Source organism: Protomyctophum bolini, assembly GCF_963924005.1.
Source record: "Protomyctophum bolini genome assembly, chromosome: 16".
NCBI lineage: Eukaryota > Metazoa > Chordata > Actinopteri > Myctophiformes > Myctophidae > Protomyctophum > Protomyctophum bolini.
In genome coordinates this window covers 36,394,271-36,413,441 of record NC_137877.1, presented here as the reverse complement: position 1 = coordinate 36,413,441, position 19,171 = coordinate 36,394,271, and the positions used below count along the sequence as shown (strand labels likewise).

At 44.3% G+C, this 19,171-nt stretch overlaps 3 protein-coding genes across 3 annotated transcripts; 1 reads left to right on the top strand and 2 right to left on the bottom strand.

The window, feature by feature from the left end:
• Positions 1 to 6,849: 6,849 nt before the first annotated feature.
• LOC308330945 (mitochondrial carrier homolog 2-like) lies at positions 6,850 to 7,758 on the bottom strand (the record flags this gene model as incomplete). The annotated part of the gene is made up of 1 exon (XM_080786012.1): positions 6,850 to 7,758. One exon carries the CDS (start codon positions 7,756 to 7,758, stop codon positions 6,850 to 6,852), a length of 909 nt encoding a protein of 302 aa, XP_080642138.1.
• A 2,441-nt stretch (positions 7,759 to 10,199) lies between these two features.
• LOC308330944 (mitochondrial carrier homolog 2-like) lies at positions 10,200 to 11,111 on the top strand (the record flags this gene model as incomplete). The annotated part of the gene is made up of 1 exon (XM_080786011.1): positions 10,200 to 11,111. The coding sequence occupies one exon, from the start codon at positions 10,200 to 10,202 to the stop codon at positions 11,109 to 11,111; it is 912 nt and encodes a 303-aa protein (XP_080642137.1).
• A 5,323-nt stretch (positions 11,112 to 16,434) lies between these two features.
• Positions 16,435 to 19,166, bottom strand: LOC308330943 (desmin-like; the record flags this gene model as incomplete). Its single annotated transcript, XM_080786010.1, has 2 exons — positions 16,435 to 17,796; positions 18,657 to 19,166. 2 exons carry the CDS (start codon positions 19,164 to 19,166, stop codon positions 16,435 to 16,437), a joined length of 1,872 nt encoding a protein of 623 aa, XP_080642136.1.
• Positions 19,167 to 19,171: the final 5 nt, after the last annotated feature.

Here is a 19,171-nt window from a genome sequence, read left to right as displayed (position 1 = left end):
GTATCAAAAGTAATCAACAAACTACCGGTATGCTAAAAAAACATTGGCAAAATTGCCAAATAATATAAGAAAAATAAAATAGCCAATCTACAGGCTCTACAGCTGTAGAGCTCTACAGCTCTACAGAGCCTGTAGATCTGCTATTTTCACAATATTTATCTGTGGAACAGAGTCAAACAAATTGGGGGTCATTGCCTGAAAAGGTTGAGAACCACTGACATAGTGAACTGTTTCCCAAACAGTGGGGCAATCGGGACCCGATTGTGGGTCGCAGACCAATTTCCATGGGTCAAGTTTCGAGTAAAAAAATCCAATTTCCTTTCCTAAACAAAATTATGTATGTATTTTTCAAAAATGTTTTTTTTGTGTTTGTTTAATAAAAGATGTAAAAGAAGGGTATACTTTTTAAAACAAACACGTGAATCTAAGACATTTCATAACGAATTAAGAAGTAGTGAAAATAGCAGATCTACAAGCTCACAACACGTGTTGCGAGCTTGTAGACGGCCTATTTTTGGGGACGAACATTCATCCCAACCTATTCTCGGCGGTGGTGTTTCAGGTGGTGAGAGGAATGTGAGAAAAGAGTGAAGTTTGTAGTGTGTGGATTTGTCACCCAGGTCCAAGTATCCTATAGGCTAAAACAACATGTTTTTAGTTTCATTTTTTTTTTTTTTTGCTGCATCAGCTCAAGTGCGTTGCGTGCGTTTGGAGACTGAGAGGTATATGACCTCCAGGATTGTTGTCATCTCGTATGCAGCAGGCATGTCATTGATGGATAAATTATATAACACTTGCATGACTGCAGTAAGGCCAGGTACCACGCAAGCTGACTTCAGGTCATGACTGCAGTAAGTCCATGGAACTACATATTTCCAGATGGGGGCTCCGTGGCCAAATACAGCACTGACATAGAAACATGAGGTTTTTCAGAAAACATTTAGGATTTAGAAGAATTCTTTAGAATCTTGCAGGTCTCAGCCCTAAATGGGTTAATCATCAATGCATGAATCATTTACTCATCGATGGATAAATCATTCACGTGCGAGGGCAGGACAGATGGTTTGTGTGTTTGAGGACAGTCTGTGTGAGTGCCACCCCCCCCCCACCCCACCCCCACCAGAACAGCTTTGTCAATGATTCATGGGACTTTTGAAGACGGCCCGAGAAGAAGAAATGTGGCAACCGGTGCAATAGAATATGTAATAAGTTACATAGATAGAATGCGTGTGGCCACTCCACAAGCGTTCTATCTATAAACATTGATGACTGAAATGATACACAGTGAGCTATATAAGTATACAGTATGACATTATATATATATTTTAAAAAAATCGATCGATCATTATTTTTCATCAAGGTCAAAGGTCTTTTGGCGAATGATTGTGAGCTTCAGTTCCTGAGGGATCCTCACGGCCCTCTACCATATTGCAGAATAGCACAGAACTGCCCAAACTGGCAGAATGTTCCCGAAAACATAATATTAATATTAATATAATAACAATAATAATAATAATCGACCTATGGACGCATTTACTATGAAAACCTGCCGTCCGTCTGTCCGTCCATCAGCTTTTTAGTCACCCCACACCTCCATGTATGGTCATGCCTTGTGACATCACACCTCCATACATGGTCACGCCTCGTGACATCACACATCCATATATGGTCACGCCTCGTGACATCACACCTCCATATATGGTCACGCCTCGTGACATAAACACCTCCATATATGGTCACGCCTCGTGACATCACGTCTCGTCACGCCACCATACATGGCCATCCCCATATATATGAAGATCACGACACTGACCTCATCTAACCCTGGATATTAGCCATACATAGAGAAGACTGGATCATCACCTAGATCTGCATAATGGAGCCGGCCACCAACTCGACATCTGACCTCAAACCCTTAGATTTCCATATGTGGAGCTGACCTTTTCTCACATTCCATATGTTGATCTGACCTCATCAAACCCTGCATGTCCACTCAAGACATGCTCCATATACTGTATGGCCAGTGCATAATTCATAACAACAAAACCGCTATAGGTGAAGGCGCGCTCTACTCAGGGAGTCAAGTTGATAGTTTCTGTATAGCCGATGGGTGCAGATTATTGAAGATCAATGGAAAAAGGGAATGCCGTGCAGAATTCATTCCATATGTTGATTAGACTGTAACTGCCCCCTGGGCTTGGTATGGAGTTTGATAGTGAGACAGTAGAGATATATACAGATGCTCTTTATTTTTGGTGTGGCACCGTGAAAACTAGAAAAAGCATAAAACACAAAGAATATGCATCACCATCAACATAAAATAAGCCAATATAAGCAAAACAATAAGCAAAGATATACTTATTAAAACAATGCAAGTAAGCTTAGCTATGTGAGGACCATAAACACTAAACATCATTAGACAAATTAAAATTAGCCTTTGAAAACGAAAAAATCTATAGCCATGTGTTGCAGTCACATGACAATAGTGTTTACATTGATTAGGGCAATAAAAAACGCTCTTTTTAACTAAGCAAACACACAACTCTTGGCACTATGAAATGTTCTTATACAGACCTCATTCCACCTTCCAAGGGGTGTTAAAAGGGAAATAAAGCATATTTATTTGTGACAACGTCTAGCTGTTTGGACTGCTAACGCCATCTTGGATTTTTAGAACTCACGCGAGATTCCCACAATGATACTATACGTGGACGAATACACAGCAAAAAGGTGGGCCAACTGTGCCACCTACTGGATCTTTTGTAAACCACACACACTAAGTTCTCAAAGTGTATATAGAGGGAAAACAACCTGTAATATTATGAAGTAAATAAAACAGCCAGCAATCAATAAGAAGAACAATTAAAGTAGGCAAATATCAAATAACCATTGGTTGGGGTTCATTTACATAGACCCCCCCCCCCCCCATGCCAAAGCGCCAGCGCTCGCCCAGCAGTCTGCTGTCACCCAGGCGGATGCGTGCATGCGCCCTCAACACCCATAACATACACTGGCCAGTTGTTCTTAGTACACTAATAAAGTGACATGCAGCTTGCATCACATGCAGTCATATTCATAAAACACATACAAGGCAGCTGGTTGTTTAAGATGGTACTCCTCCTGGGATAAATTAAAGTGCATGCGTGGCTTGCAGCGGACCCCCCCCCCCCCCTCCCGACCCCCCCATTCACCACCGTAGCTGTAACAAGAGACCCCCGTCCTCCCGTTCTCTCCCCTGCAGGGTGTGTGTGTGTGTGTGTGTGTGTGTGTGTGTGTGTGTGTGTGCGTGCGTGCGTGCGTGCGTACGTGCGTGCGTGCATGCATGTGTGCGTGTGTACTGCAGTATAGCTGCCCTAAGCACATGCATTTAACAGTATAGTTACTAGTTCACATTACTTGTTTGTATCGGTATCGGTCTTGAGAAGCAGGACGCGGTCGATATATCGGTACCGGTTTGAAAAAATATAAATAAAACAATTTTGTCATCGGGAGATGTAGTGGAGTAGAAGTAAAAGTACTCGAAATCGGAAATGCTGCATGTAAAGTACAAATACCTCAAAATTGTAATCATAAGTTAGGTATAAGTAAATGTACTTAGTTACTCTGAGTGACATCCATGACCTTGGCCAGTGCCGTCTTGTGTGTTATCTAACCAGTGGCAGATATGCGTGTGCGTGCGTGCATGTGTGTGTGTGTGTGTGTGTGTGTGTGCACGCGCATGCGTGCGTGCATGTGTCTGTGTGTGTGCGCATACGTGTGCGTGCGTGCGTGCGCACACGTGTGTGCGCGTGCATGCATGTGTGTGTGTGTGCGCGTGTGCGTGTGCGTGCATATGTGTGTATGCGTGCGTGTGTGCACGCGTGTGTGTGCGCTGTATCGTTCATAATGTTCTTAGAGGATGGTTGTGGAAAAGGCGAGGTGAAAAGCAAAGCCTGACGTGGACTCTTCCATTAATACACGGATGTTGATATCCAGTCCTAGTCACTTTATAGGACAGCGCTGCTCAACCAGTGGTCCGGGGACCAACTAGTGGTCCTCGAGGGCGTTCCGGGCGGTCCCCAAGCTAAATAATGGGAGAGTTAGTTGGTAACCATATGGACCCTTATTGGATCTTTAACTGTTTGAAATGAAACCAAATGGACTTGGTTTAATTTTAGACTCTCACATGACCAATATGAAGATAATTATGATATATTTTACTAATGAGTATTAGTGAGGACCAATTGACCTATAGCTAAGCCCCTCCCCAAACTGCTATTGTCCAATCACAGCTAAGCATATAACATGGGTTAGACAAACCTCTCCACCAATAGTTTTTCTATATGATAAAACATTGTTTTAAAAAATAAATGTCAATTTTCCAGTGCATATGGCAGGCCTTGGCATTTGGAAGAGATGATATTTACATTGGAATTAATGAGCCTGGCTGGAAAGTGTCCAAGTGGGAGTGTCTAAGTGGGAGAGGCTGGGTCTTAGCTATAGGTGAATTATAATGGAGATAATTATATAATCTATTATGTTTTGCACTTCGTCCGTGTGTCCGTCCGCCTGTCCGTCCGTTACCAGCTAATCTCCGTCACAGTTGGCCCGATCCATGCAAAACTGTGCACACACACTCCCTGGATGAGCGATGAACCTCTGCCCCAGATATAACTGCCTGTTATAGCACCACCATGAGCCCGATTTAGGCAAAAAACTTTTCTGTAGTTTACTCGTACACATTTTATCCATACAACACGCAATTCGGTATTCACTATCTCCATAATCATGTGATCAACACGGATCTGCACCATTTCCCATCTTCAATCCATCCTGATTGGCTAAGATTGGCTTCCAAAGCTCACGATTGGTCCGTTTCGAACAAAATGCCACAAACCACAAACACAGTATGCATTTTCCGAGGACGACATGCCACTATTTGTTTTCCAAATCAGCCTCACGGTGGCACTATAACAGGGCAATTCCTGTTTTTACCTATACCTGCATCAATCTGTGTACAACTTTGTATGCGCACTCCCTAGAGGCCATGGACAAACGTTTTCCCTGCATCCCTCCACATCACCCACGCCACCATGAGGCAGATTTCTGCAAAACACATTGTTTATGTTAGTCATGTGATCAAGACGAGACTGCTGAATTTCTCAGATTCTACACTGATTGGCTAAGATTGCCTTCATATAGTATACTGATGTCTACGAATATACGCGTAATTAGCACCTTTAGGTACCGATAGCCTATAGCTACGTTTATAGACGTAGATAGCAGCGAAAAAGTTAATCCCTTTGCACGCCGGAGCGACTGACCTTTTTGTGATGACGTCATCAAAACGCGTCTCATATATCCCATTCTGACCGGTGGATTGCCTGTATGACTTAAAACTGATTAAAAACGTGGATTAAACACTGAAAACATAACTCAGGCAACTCGCGAATTGCAGGGAAAGTGTTCTACAATAAATTAACTTGAGCAACTCGTGAGTAGTCAAAGTGTTAAGTTAAACAATTGAGTGCTTTTCCCACAACTGATGACGGGGATTAGAGACACTTTTAAAAAGAACGAGCCACTTTGGAGACGTTGTATCTGTGTCGTCCTCTCAGGAAGCAGGCAGTTTGGGTTGGAGATAAAAAGGTAGCGAGAGTGAAAGCCTAAACAACATGAGTTAGACTTTAATATCCCTCACTTCAAACGGGTGGGAATGTTTCGATATTGTGAGCGTTATAGGGGACGATTCATTTCGTGTGCCAGAGAATTAGTCGCCCAACAAGCTCTCTCATGACGTGTGGAGTGGAGGACGTGGCGCATGGCAAGCTTGTATAGGCCTTCTTCCGTCGCTTCATTCTACAGTCTGCGTGTGCTGCTGTCTCTTTGACGCTCTTTGTTCGCCTGTAAGGATTTTGAAGTATTTTTGTACAATTACAATCGTGTAATTGTATACACGGAGCGAACAGGCGAGAGTCAGGTACATGTAATGTATAAGATAGGATACGGGGGTGGGCAATTATGGCACTACTACTACCATGTTGTGAACAGTGCACCACTTCTGAACACATGATGTTCTAGTTCTAAATGGTCTCAAAAGGAAACTCAAGGCAGCAATAATCAGAATGGAAATTATATTAAATTAGGTTCTTATTCAGTTTGATTTTTTTTATTTAAATTTTACCGTTATTAATTTGGTTTGTGTGTTTGTTCGGAAACATGGATCATGCTGTACTGTATTTTATGATTTGTATTGTGATTGATTTGCCTAATTGAGTAGACTAATGGGGATCCTTAATAAAATAAAATAAACGTATGTAAGTCATCATTATAATAACTCAATATCTTGTCATAAACCACTAAAGTTTTTTGATAAATAATGATTTTGGGATCACAGGACACAGAGACTGTACGTGTTTATGGATATAAGGAAAGTTTGGTGCAATGTGGGGTCGTGATCCTCTCTCTCTCTCTCTCTCTCTCTCTCTCTCTCTCTCTCTCTCTCCTTAGAAGCGCTGGGCAGACAAAGCGTTGTTCTATTTTAACACAGCCGTGATGACAAGCACTTCATTGTTAACATCTTTCATCTGTTTTCTTCCTTTAGCTCAGTATCCTGTCGGCTTTCACTCTCGCTACCTTTTTATCTCCAACCCAAACTGCCTGCTTCCTGAGAGGACGACACAGATACAACGTCTCCAAAGTGGCTCGTTCTTTTTTAAAGTGTCTCTAATCCCCGTCATCAGTTGTGGGAAAAGCACTCAATTGTTTTACTTAACACTTTGACTACTCACGAGTTGCTCAAGTTAATTTATTGTAGAACACTTTCCCTGCAATTCGCGAGTTGCCTGAGTTACCGTATGTTTTCAGTGTTTAATCCACGTTAAACTCCACACATCTCTTCTTGTCGATGGCGTAGGTCTTTCCCGCTGGAAGCTTCCGGAAGAATAAGCTGTTGCCTCTGCTAATGCTGCTCTGTGCGTTTAAATCCCTCCAGCAGTCCACCCAGGTGGGATACACAGAGGCGTAGGGAGGCAGACCTCCTGCCAGCCCGCAGTTGTTGACAGCCATCAGATTTGACACCAACTCGAAGGGATACGTGAGCATGCCGGCAAAGATTCCCGCCACGAAATGGGTCTTGAACGCTACCGTGCAATCCATAAAGTCATCGTAGGTGTAGGTGTTGACCAGGTGAGCCAGCAGGTTGCAGATCCACAGGGACAAGGCGTCGCCCAGCAGATGAGGAATCAAACCGGCAAAGAAGCCCTGGATTCCTTCCTCTCTGTAGACCGTTCGGATGGAACCGAACGCTCCGCTGTATTTGGTTTCTCGTCCTATGAACTGGACCATACACCTCAACGTGATCACCTGGAAGGGGTACGCGACGACGGCGGCGCAGGAACGAGCGATCGTCTCTTTGGTCGTGTCGTTGACCACGTGGAGCAGGGATCCGTCCTCTGGCCTCTGATCCCCCGTTACGTTAAGGTCTCCTTCTTCGCATCTCCGCAGGACTCCGCCGTGGACGATGATGCCGATGGTCCCGGCGCACAGCCTGGGAGCCAGTCCGTTGAACAGGCCCGCTTTACCGTCCACCTTGACGATGTGCTTGGCGTAGGCGAACGGTCCCGGTAGCTGGTACTCCCATCTGCCGAACATGCTCCTGCCCAAGGACGGGGGCAGGGGCTCGTATCCGACCTGCATCAGGACCTTGGTGTACATGAAGGGGTGAGAGAGCACGGCCAGGCCGGAGGCCAGCAGCACCTGTCCACACGTGTCCTCCATTTCGCGCAGTGTCTCTGTCACAGGCGCCGACCTAAGCTGGTCGATTGATCTCAAAGCTTCTGTCCTTAGATGAACTTGAGAGGTGACGGCCAGCCTACATATATAGTGCTTGGCTATGGATGCTCATGACATCTCACTGATAAGTCAGCTATATATCCGTCCACATATCGAGTTCTATATTATAGCATGATGTCAGCACTAGATGTCTCTACAGACTCCATATGGAGCTCTAGATCGACCATGCCCAAATATGGAGTTTGTGATGTCACACTTAGATGAGAAAACTTTATTCTAGTATTAATCATCTGTTTCATTTTCAGACGAATGCACCGACTCTCTGTACAGTACGTGTGTATTAATGTATGCATGTATGTGATCCACGTAACTCGAGAACCACCGACATCATATTCGACACATGTGTTCCACACCATCACAGGAAGTGCAGTGCCCGGGCCTTGAGTCGATTGACAGCCCACGTTTGTTGAGGGTACAGGTCGTTTGTTTTTCCTTAAACAAACATTAAAAACGTTTAATGTTTAATGTTTGTTTTGTCACACACAAACATTAAAAACGCCTTTGACAATGGACAGAATCTGTTTGTTTTGTCACTAACACAAACATTCAATGCCATTAACAATGAACAGAGTTTAATGTTTGATTGTCACTAACAAACATTAAATTCCATTAACAATGAACAGAGTTTAATGTTTGTTTTGACCATGTTTGTTTTGTCCTCGATGTTGTAAGATGATAAGAGCGCCCCTCACTTCACATAGGTGTGATTCTTGAGGGCCTATACAGGTTTAATGTTTGTTTAGGTAAATGTTTGTTTTAAAAACACCATTGACAAAGAGAAATTAATGTTTGTTTAGTCACTAACACAAACATTAAATCCCCATTAAATTGCTCAAGTTAATTTATTGTAGAACACAAATCATAAAATACAGTAGGCCTACAGCATGATCCATGTTTCCGAACAAACACACAAACCAAATTAATAACGGTAAAATTTAAATAAAAAAAATCAAACTGAATAAGAACCTAATTTAATATAATTTCCATTCTGATTATTGCTGCCTTGAGTTTCCTTTTGAGACCATTTAGAACTAGAACATCATGTGTTCAGAAGTGGTGCACTGTTCACAACATAGTAGTCGTAGTGCCATAATTGCCCACCGCCGTATCCTATCTTATACATTACATGTACCTGACTCTCGCCTGTTCGCTCCGTGTATACAATTACACGATTGTAATTGTACAAAAATACTTCAAAATCCTTACAGGCGAACAATGTGACGTGAGTTTCAGTGCGTCAAAGAGACAGCAGCACACGCAGACTGTAGAATGAAGCAACGGAAGAAGGCCTACAAGCTTGCCATGTGCCACGTCCTCCACTCCACACGTCATGAGAGAGCTTGTTGGGCGACTAATTCTCTGGCACACAAAATGAATTGTCCCCTATAACGCTCACAATATCGAAACATTCCCACCCGTTTGAAGTGAGGGATATTAAAGTCTAACTCATGTTGTTTAGGTGATGTAATGGTGATGTAAAACCAACGGTGTCAAAACTTCTCTTTATTGTTAATGGGATTTAATGTTTGTGTTAGTGACTAAACAAACATTAATTTCTCTTTGTCAATGGTGTTTTTAAAACTACCTAAACAAACATTAAACCTGTATATAGGCCCTCAATAATCACACCTATGTGAAGTGAGGGGCGCTCTTATCATCTTACAACATCGAGGACAAAACAAACATGGTCAAAACAAACATTAAACTCTGTTCATTGTTAATGGCATTTAATGTTTGTTAGTGACAATCAAACATTAAACTCTGTTCATTGTTAATGGCATTGAATGTCTGTGTTAGTGACAAAACAAACAGATTCTGTCCATTGTCAATGGCGTTTTTAATGTTTGTGTGTGACAAAACAAACATTAAACATTAAACGTTTTTAATGTTTGTTTAAGGAAAAACAAACAACCTGTATACCCTCAACAAACGTGGGCTTTCAATCGCCTCAAGGCCCGGGCACTGCACTTCCTGTGATGGTGTGGAACACATGTGTCGAATATGATGTCGGTGGTTCTCGAGTTACGTGGATCACATACATGCATACATTAATACACACGTACTGTACAGAGAGTCGGTGCGTTCGTCTGAAAATGAAACAGATGATTAATACTAGAATAAAGTTTGCTCATCTAAGTGTGACAACACAAACTCCATACTTGACATCTAGTGCTGACATCATGCTATAATATAGAACTGGATATGTGGACGGATATATAGCTGACTTATCAGTGAGATGTCATGAGCATCCATAGCCAAGCACTATATCTAGGCTGGCCGTCACCTCTCGAGTTCATCTAAGGACAGAAGCTTTGAGATCAATCGACCAGCTTAGGTCGGCGCCTGTGACAGAGACACTGCGCGAAATGGAGGACACGTGTGGACAGGTGCTGCTGGCCTCCGGCCTGGCCGTGCTCTCTCACCCCTTCATGTACACCAAGGTCCTGATGCAGGTCGGATACGAGCCCCTGCCCCCGTCCCTGGGCAGGAGCATGTTCGGCAGATGGGAGTACCAGCTACCGGGACCGTTCGCCTACGCCAAGCACATCGTCAAGGTGGACGGTAGAGCGGGCCTGTTCAACGGACTGGCTCCCAGGCTGTGCGCCGGGACCATCGGCATCATCGTCCACGGCGGAGTCCTGCGGAGATGCGAAGAAGGAGACCTTAACGTAACGGGGGATCAGAGGCCAGAGGACGGATCCCTGCTCCACGTGGTCAACGAGACGACCAAAGAGATGATCGCTCGTTCCTGCGCCGCCGTCGTCGCGTACCCCTTCCAGGTGATCACGTTGAGGTGTATGGTGCAGTTCATAGGACGAGAAACCAAATACAGCGGAGCGTTCGGTTCCATCCGAACGGTCTACAGAGAGGAAGGAATCCAGGGCTTCTTTGCCGGTTTGATTCCTAGTCTGCTGGGCGACGCCTTGTCCCTGTGGATCTGCAACCTGCTGGCTCACCTGGTCAACACCTACGCCCTCGATGACTCTACGGGTCGCACGGTAGCGATCCAGACCCAGGCCGTGACGGGAATTTTTGCCAGGATGCTCACGTATCCCTTCGAGTTGGTGTCAAATCTGATGGCTGTCAACAACTGCGGGCTGGCAGGAGGTCTGCCTCCCTACGCCTCTGTGTATCCCACCTGGGTGGACTGCTGGAGGGATTTAGACGCACAGAGCAGCATTAGCAGAGGCAACAGCTTATTCTTCCGGAAGCTTCCAGCGGGAAAGACCTACGCCATCGACAAGAAGAGATGTGTGGAGTTTGTGGAGAATGTCTGAAGAGTGCAAACTGGATGTGGAAATAAAGTGGACTGACGTGAAGTAATCAACCGACTCGAGGACCCGGGCGCCGCACCTCCTGTGATGGTGTGGAACGTGCGTGTCAAATTTGATGTCGGTGGTTCTCTGACATCAAATTCGACACGCACGTTACAGACATACAGTTTACTTGCATTACAGAAAGACATACATGCGTATGTACAGAGAGTGGGTGCATTTGTCTGAAAATGAAAAAAGTTAAAAGTAAAAACTAAATACAAAAATAAACATATCTAATCTAAAGCCCTAACCACACCAAATGGTCCGAGACCATAGACCAGCACCCACCCAGGGCAGACAGTGAGAGAGACAGAGGAAAAAGGACAGCCCCAACAGATCTACACTCTTTTCCCCCCAATGTCTTACACAGGAAGGAAAGTCCACATCTGTGAACACTGTGGCAAGAGTTTCAGGTTGGGCGACCTGAAGCGTCACGTGCGTATCCACACGGGAGAAAAACCCTTCCAGTGTGAACACTGTGGCAAGACTTTTACTCAGTTGAGTGAGCTGAAAGTTCACCTGCGCATCCACACGGGAGAAAAACCCTTCCACTGTCAACGCTGTGGCAAGAGCTTCTGTACGCTGACTAGCCATGTCAGACACCAGCGTATCCACTCCGGAGAGAGGCCTTTGCACTGCGAACGCTGTCACAAGAGCTTCAATCAGACCGATCACCTGAGAGTTCACCTGCTTATCCACACGGGGGAGAAACCCTACCACTGCATATACTGTCAAAAGAGTTTCACTCAGTCGTGTGACCTGAGGCTTCACCTGCGCATCCACACGGGAGAAAAACCCTTCCGCTGTCAATACTGTGAGAAGCGTTTCGGTATGCTGTCTAATCTACACAGACACCAGCGTATCCACACCGGAGAGAGGCCTTTCCTCTGCGAACACTGTCACAAGAGCTTCAACCAGACCGATCACCTGAAGGTACATCAGCGTATCCACACGGGGAGAAACCTTTCCACTGAAAATGTTGTCACTAGAGTTTCAGTTATATGAGTACACTGGAAAAAAAGAAACACCTGGAACTCACAATGTGACATGAGTTTAACTTTAAGTAACAAGAATTTCCCATGAGCCTATATGGTGCGCTCCAAATAAATGGAAAATAGGCCTAAATAATAAAAATCACACCCATGTGAAGTGAGGGGAGCTCTAATCATCATACATCATCTCACGAACAACTGAATGTATGGGATTGGTTAGCCGATATGCTCGTCTATATGGGCCATTCTACCGAATTGGATCAAATTCAGAGTTGGAAATTGTGTGAAATGTGTATGCTATTTTGGTAAAACTGACCATATTCATATTGCACCAAATCTATAGGCACAGTCAATTATCATATTGTATTTTAATAATGTACTGGAATATCTTTCCTCTCCCAAGATTTGTCACTACCGAAACATAGACTTTTACCTTTGAATCTTTTTTTTTCCAATTACCCACTGTACAGACCATTTTTTAAGAATGTAGGTAGGTCATTCCACAATTAGCCTGTTGCTAAGTCCCACCCAAGCCCGTTGTTGGCCAATACCACATTAGCAACGGTTACTAGGTTAGGAAACTCGGTCAAGCTTGCAATGCTGGTCAAAATGGTTAAGCAGTGTCATACATATATTTGCTGTACAGAATGTGTGGGTTTGTTTTCTTACCTTATGAGCAAATTAGTCCATTCCATGAATTATTTCGCTCCGTTGTGCAGTTTAATAGTATCTATAAAAATAGGCTCTCATTGACTTCCATTGTAACGGGGAAACAGCTCTCAAAATCAGTCAGTTAGCACATAAGCGAACACAACAAAAGCTGATTCTGACAGTTTATGACATTAGGAAAACTCATGCCATCTTATTTTCGTCTTTTGATAGATTTATAAAGTAACTATATTGGTTGGAGATATACAGTGAAGCGGTTCTGGTGTTCCTCGTTTGTAAACAAGTCGCCATGCTGTTTGAGATGCACCCAGCTGCAGTCCCAGACATTTCTCATAATGCATCTCCCTCAAACACGTCCAAAATTGTGTATGGTGTTTGCGACAAGTGGACGAGATCAAATGCATTTGTTTACATCCAACGTTCTGGATGGTAAGTCTGGGACCGAGGCTACTTCTTCTTCTTCTTCTTCTTCTCTGAGTTTTTTGGCAGATCGCAACCAACATAGAGGTGCATACCGCCACCTACTGTACAAGAGTATGTAACATCATGTCCGAGGCTACTTCAGACCAATCAGATCGTTTTGTAGGCAAACAGGAACTTCTTGACAGGGTTGCCAAGTCTGCTTATTTCCCGCTACTTTTGGCTTAAGGCTAATAATTAGTACTGTAATACATTACCAAAACATTAAATAGCATAGATATAGCCCTACATAGTATTTATAATGATAAATGCATACAGTATTTTTATTAGGATTATATATGGTCATATTATTGTGTTTGTTTTGGCTTGTTTTTCTTGATTTGGCTTTAAGAGTTGGCTTGTTTTTGGAGGTGGGTTGGCTTATATCTCTCACACAATGTGGCAACACCGAAGTCAAAACAAAAACATTACAACGTTGATATTTTTTATTAAAAATAAAACGGTCATAATCAGCTTAGTGTTCTAAAAGAGTGAGTTTGAGAGTTGTTTCCCTGTTACAATGGAAGTCAACGAGAGCCTATTTTTATTTCTAATATGTAGGCTACTATTAAACTGCACAACGGAGCGAAATAATTCATGGAATGGACTATATTGCTCATAAGGTAAGAAAACAAACCCACACATGCTGTACGTCAAATATATTTATTGACACTGCTTAACCATTTTGACCAGCATTGCAAGCTTGACCGAGTTTCCTAACCTATAGTAACCGTTGCTAATGTGGTATTGGCCAACAACGGGCTTGGGTGGGACTTAGCGACAGGCTAATTAACTACATTTAAATTGAAATTTTAACAATTATTTTTATGTTGAATTGTTGAGAGTAATCAAAATCTAAACGCAATATTATTTGTAAAATGTATAAAATTGATTACATTTGTTTCAGCATTATTGGTAGTTGACATTACACACACACACACACACACACACACACACACACACACACACCTAACCAATCTTAAAATATTTTAGACAAAACAACCAGTATTTCGGTTGTGACCCCAGCATTATTTTTTACAATGCGGTGCCATAGTCACTTAACTATTTTGTTAAATATTAACTCATAAGATGCTTTACATTTGCTCAAGCTACTACTAAACTACTAACTGCCTGATCACTTCGGTGGTAGGTCATGTGGAAGCCCAACAAACATCTCCTTTGCCTGCATTCTCACTCTCAGTCTCTCTCTGCCACACTTTTTACATTTTGTTTTGGTATTTTGGACCACATGATGAAATAGAAATCAGAATTAAGTACATTAAGAAGCATAAACATCCAATGTTGTCACTACCGAAACAATCATGTTATTAATTAGTGACTAATTGTTTCGGTAGTGACAATTTTATCTAGTTTTTAGCTTAACTCATTGAACTGATGTACATGGATAGAAACATCACATTTAGCAGAAAAAACAACATAGTTTATAATTTAGGAGAAATGATGTGTTAGTGGGTAGTGAAACTCCTTAAAACCACACACGGATTTTCAGACTTTGGAAGACATTAATTTATTATTAATATTTAATATGGACTTTTAAACTAATTTAGCAAAGTCATTTTAAGAACCATTTTAATTAAATATTTCAAATGACCCATCTAAACACAAGAAATCAGATAATTAGCTGATCCTTGAGCTTGTAGCTCAGCTCTTTTCCAACTAGGCAATTTAAACCTTTGACACGGGGAAACATGAATTGTTCACATTTTAGTTCGTCTTTTAAATTCTTAAAGTAATTCATTTCTAAGTGTCTTATTTTGTAAAGTTATACTTTTAGACTTTTCAAACACAAATGAAAGCTTCCAATCACAACATGAAATACTGCAATGTGGTCCTTCTCCAATCCAAACTGTAGCAGTTATTAAATACTAAATGCATTAGCCCATTAAAGCCAGAACACATTAAGTAGTATTGCAAATATCACTGATTAAGACAAAATAATATCACCGACCATTGGCGTCTTTGGACTTGGAACATGCCGAGTAGATCTTGCTTCTTGTCTCTGGTGTATAGTTTGTTTGAATGCTCCCTCCAGCCTTTTCAGGTGTTCCAGCTCAGCCAAACGATCAGCAATCTTGCTGGTGCACTCTGGGAGATGTAGTTACCAGAGTGTGATGTTGGAAGATGCCTAGCAAACTCTCCACTTCTGAGTTTCGACCAAACAATAATCTTTATGTTTAAAAAGATCTCATGCAGACTGACACACTCTATCAGAAACACCATCTTAAAAGATGGAGTGCCGTGATTGTTTTCCCACCCTAAAACACAGGGCCGTGCAGAGGGCACTGAGGGGGCTGGGGCTCAAACTCCAGAAAAGGGCACATGTGTGGGCACGCGTAGCGTGCACCGATCTTTGGGGGTGGTCTTTTTGTGGAGTACGTCCCTTTCATTTCATGTCATTGGACAGTACAATAAGCAATATGTTCTCATTAGTCTGAAACTAAAACTGACTGATGGCAGATTAAAAGATAATTCATTATGATAGTAGAATTATCATTACTTGTCAAATGTTCGTCTTGAAGGGCCACATAAGCCCTTATTTGCCCCCACACATAATCCCTTATTTGCCCCCTACAAGCCTTTATTGCCTGCTAAAACATGATCATCAGATATTATAATAGACAGTACTAATGAAGTACTGTCACCTCATAAACACATGACATAACAACCATACCAAGAGGTCTAATGAAGTACTGTCACATCATAAACACAGATAACAACCACACCAAGGGGTCTAATGAAGTACTGTACCTCATAAACACATGACATAACAACCACACCAAGGGGTCTAATGAAGTACTGTCACCTCATAAACATGACAAAACGGAAACAAATATAATAATCACGGTACTTCATCGTTAATGTTTAACCAGATGTTTAGTCAGAGACATCTCCGCCAGACGTTGTTTTGTTTTTGTTCATAACACGAAGAGGGAATAAGGAGAAGACCACAGCGTTTCTGGATGCAGACAAACATTTTATTAGCAGATTATATACGTAGGCCTACTGATTGATAATATCGTAATTAAAAGATTCAGGTTAATCAAAGCAAAATAAAAAAATAAAATAAAAACAGGACAGGACGAGGACAGCCTCGTTAATTTAGCGTGGCGGCGGCGGCTGTGGACACATGCCTTAAGAAATATCTAGACGATGTCATCGTTGATGGTGAAGGCGTCGTCTGGCTCCACCCTGACGGTCCTGATGAGTACCGTCTTCCTCTCCACCACCTCCACCGCCTCGCCGTCTGCTGCTGGACCGCCGGAGCCATGCCTCATCACGCCGTTGCAGTGGCAGCATTTCTCCACTGCGCCGCTCTCGTCGCCGTTCTGTCCGAGCCCGTTGCTGTTGTTCGCACTGGCACCGTTTGCGTCTTCTTCTTCTTCTTGGCCCTTGTTGCTGGCGCTGTGGTCGCTCTCTATGGGCACAGACACACCGACGCCGTTCCCTTCATGGCCGCCGGTGCTATTTGCATCGCTGGCGCTCTCGTCCGATCCTGTGCCCGCGACTCCGTTCTTTGCATCGACACTCCCATCTCCATTCTTTGCATCGACACTTCCACCTCCGTTCTTTGCTGTGACACTCCCTTCTCCGCTCATTGCCGCGACACTTCCACCTCCGTTCTTTGCATTGACACTCCCTTCTCCGTTCATTGCCGTGACACTTCCGCCTGCGGTGACTGTGGTGACTGTGGTGCTTCTGGCGCTTCTGGCGATGACAGAGACTCCCAGGGAGTTGCCCGCCAGAGACAGCTGGCTCACTGTGAGCCGCGAGTCTTCGCCTTCAATCAGCTTCCTGTACGTTATGATCTCGACCTCCAGCGCCATCTTGATGTTCAGGAGTTCCTGGTATTCGTGTAGGAGCTTGGCGGTCCTGTGCTTGGTGGACTTGAGCTCCGCCTGCAGCGCCTCGATCCGTGCTTTCAGGGCCTCGAGCTCCGCCCTGTGCCTCTCCTGCGTCTCGCGGAGTAGTGCTTCGTTGGCGTCGTTCTTGGACTGCAGACCGTCCAGTTCTTGCTCCTTGTTCTGGATTTCCTTCTTCATGTTGTTCATCTCCTCTCGCGCGCTCCTGAGCTTGTCGACGTTCCTCGCCGACTTGTTGCCCATGTCCTCGAACTTGTTGCCGTACCAGGCGTCCATCTGCTGCAGGTTCTTGGCCGCGATGTCCTCATACTGCGTCTGGATCTGCTTGAGGGCCGACGAGAGGTCGGGAAGCGCGAAGGAGCTCTGGGACGTGGAAACAGCGTTGTAGATCTGCTGCATCAGCTCCTCAATCTCCTCCTTCTGTACGCTCTTGAGGAACTCCATCTCCACCTGCAGCTGCTCCAGCTGTTTCTCCAGGGTGATGCGGGCGGAGGTGGCACGGTCCACGTCTGGGCGCAGCGCCACCAGGTCCATCTCCGCCTGCTTCCTCTGCTCCAGGGCCTCCTCGTACTGCCGCCGGATCTCTTCCAGCTGAGTGGCCATGGCTTCCTTGGCGGCCACGGCCAAGTCACGCAGGGCCCTCGCCTGTAGGGATCATGTCAACATTATTACACTTGCCTGTAGGGAGCATGTCGACATTATTACACTCGCCTGTGGGATCATATGAACATTTTTACACTCGCCTGTAGGGATCATAATGAACATTATTATACGTTTGTGAAAACCACTTGAACCCCCAGCATCCCTATTCTGGGGGATGAACCAAAAATAGTCAATCTATTGAGCCGATCTATAGAAGGTTCAAGTATTGAGGCTTCAAGTATATAAGGGTTCAAGTACAGAGGGTTAGCAGAATTAGCAGCTGAACAAAAGCCAATCCATACTAGTGTATAATGACAAAGGATAATGTCACGATAAATACAAATCCCCACAACCCAATATCAATGTGTGTGTTTTTTTATCCTCAATAACTTTTCTTGTAACCACCGCACTCTGACTTATGGCGTGTTACCCGTGTTGCCGCGCTATGAACTTTTAGGTCTGCTATTTTTGAAAAATTGTGAAAATGTGCCTCAAATCTTTGAATATAGATTATTACAGAGTGAACATTTTAACTCAAATCTTTGCTTCTGGGGAGGTCCCTGGAACAACATATTTTCAGGCGGCCAATTACACATAATTTTTGGGGTCCTTGACCTGAAATATTGAGCACCACTAATACTAATACAGAAACATAAGGTTTCTCAGAAAACAGTTTGAAGACATTTTTGAGTGGTGCAACCACTCCAAGGAACAGCTTTGTCCCTATGGGACTATGTGACTATGTTACTATGTTTAGAGTACCAATAGGGGGTGCTGTTGCACCACCCGCTTCAGACTGGTCTGATTTTATTTTTTATAAAGGTATCATTTGTTGTTTTGTCATGGCGGCCATCTCTACTCGCCTGCTCTGCGATCCTCAGGAGCTCTTTGAGTTGCTCCTCGTAGAGCCGCCTCATGCCCGTGGGCTTGACGTAGCGGTTGAGCAGCGCCTCGATGTCGGCCTCCAGCAGCGTGTTGTGCTGCTCCAGTGAGTGGACCTTCTCGATGTAGACGGCCAGGCGGTCGTTGAGCACCACCATCTCCTGCCGCTCACCGCTGCGCGTGCTCAGGAACTCGCGGTTCTCTGCGACGGCCGCGTCCAGGTCGACCGTCGGGGCCGCGCCTTTCCCGAACGCACCCGAAGAGCCGACGGCGACCACGATGGGGAGCCTGCTGCTGCTGCGGAGGTTGCTGCTGCTGGAGGCGGTGCGACTCGCTCTCCCTCCTCCTGCTGCCATGCTGTAGCTGGCGGAGCGGGCGCTCACGCGGACGGGAGACGGACTGGACGCCCGCACTTTGACCGACACCAGGGACGAAGTGCTGCCGTGGAAGTGTCGGCGGTAAGAGGAGATCCTCTCCGGGCTGCAGCTCATGATGA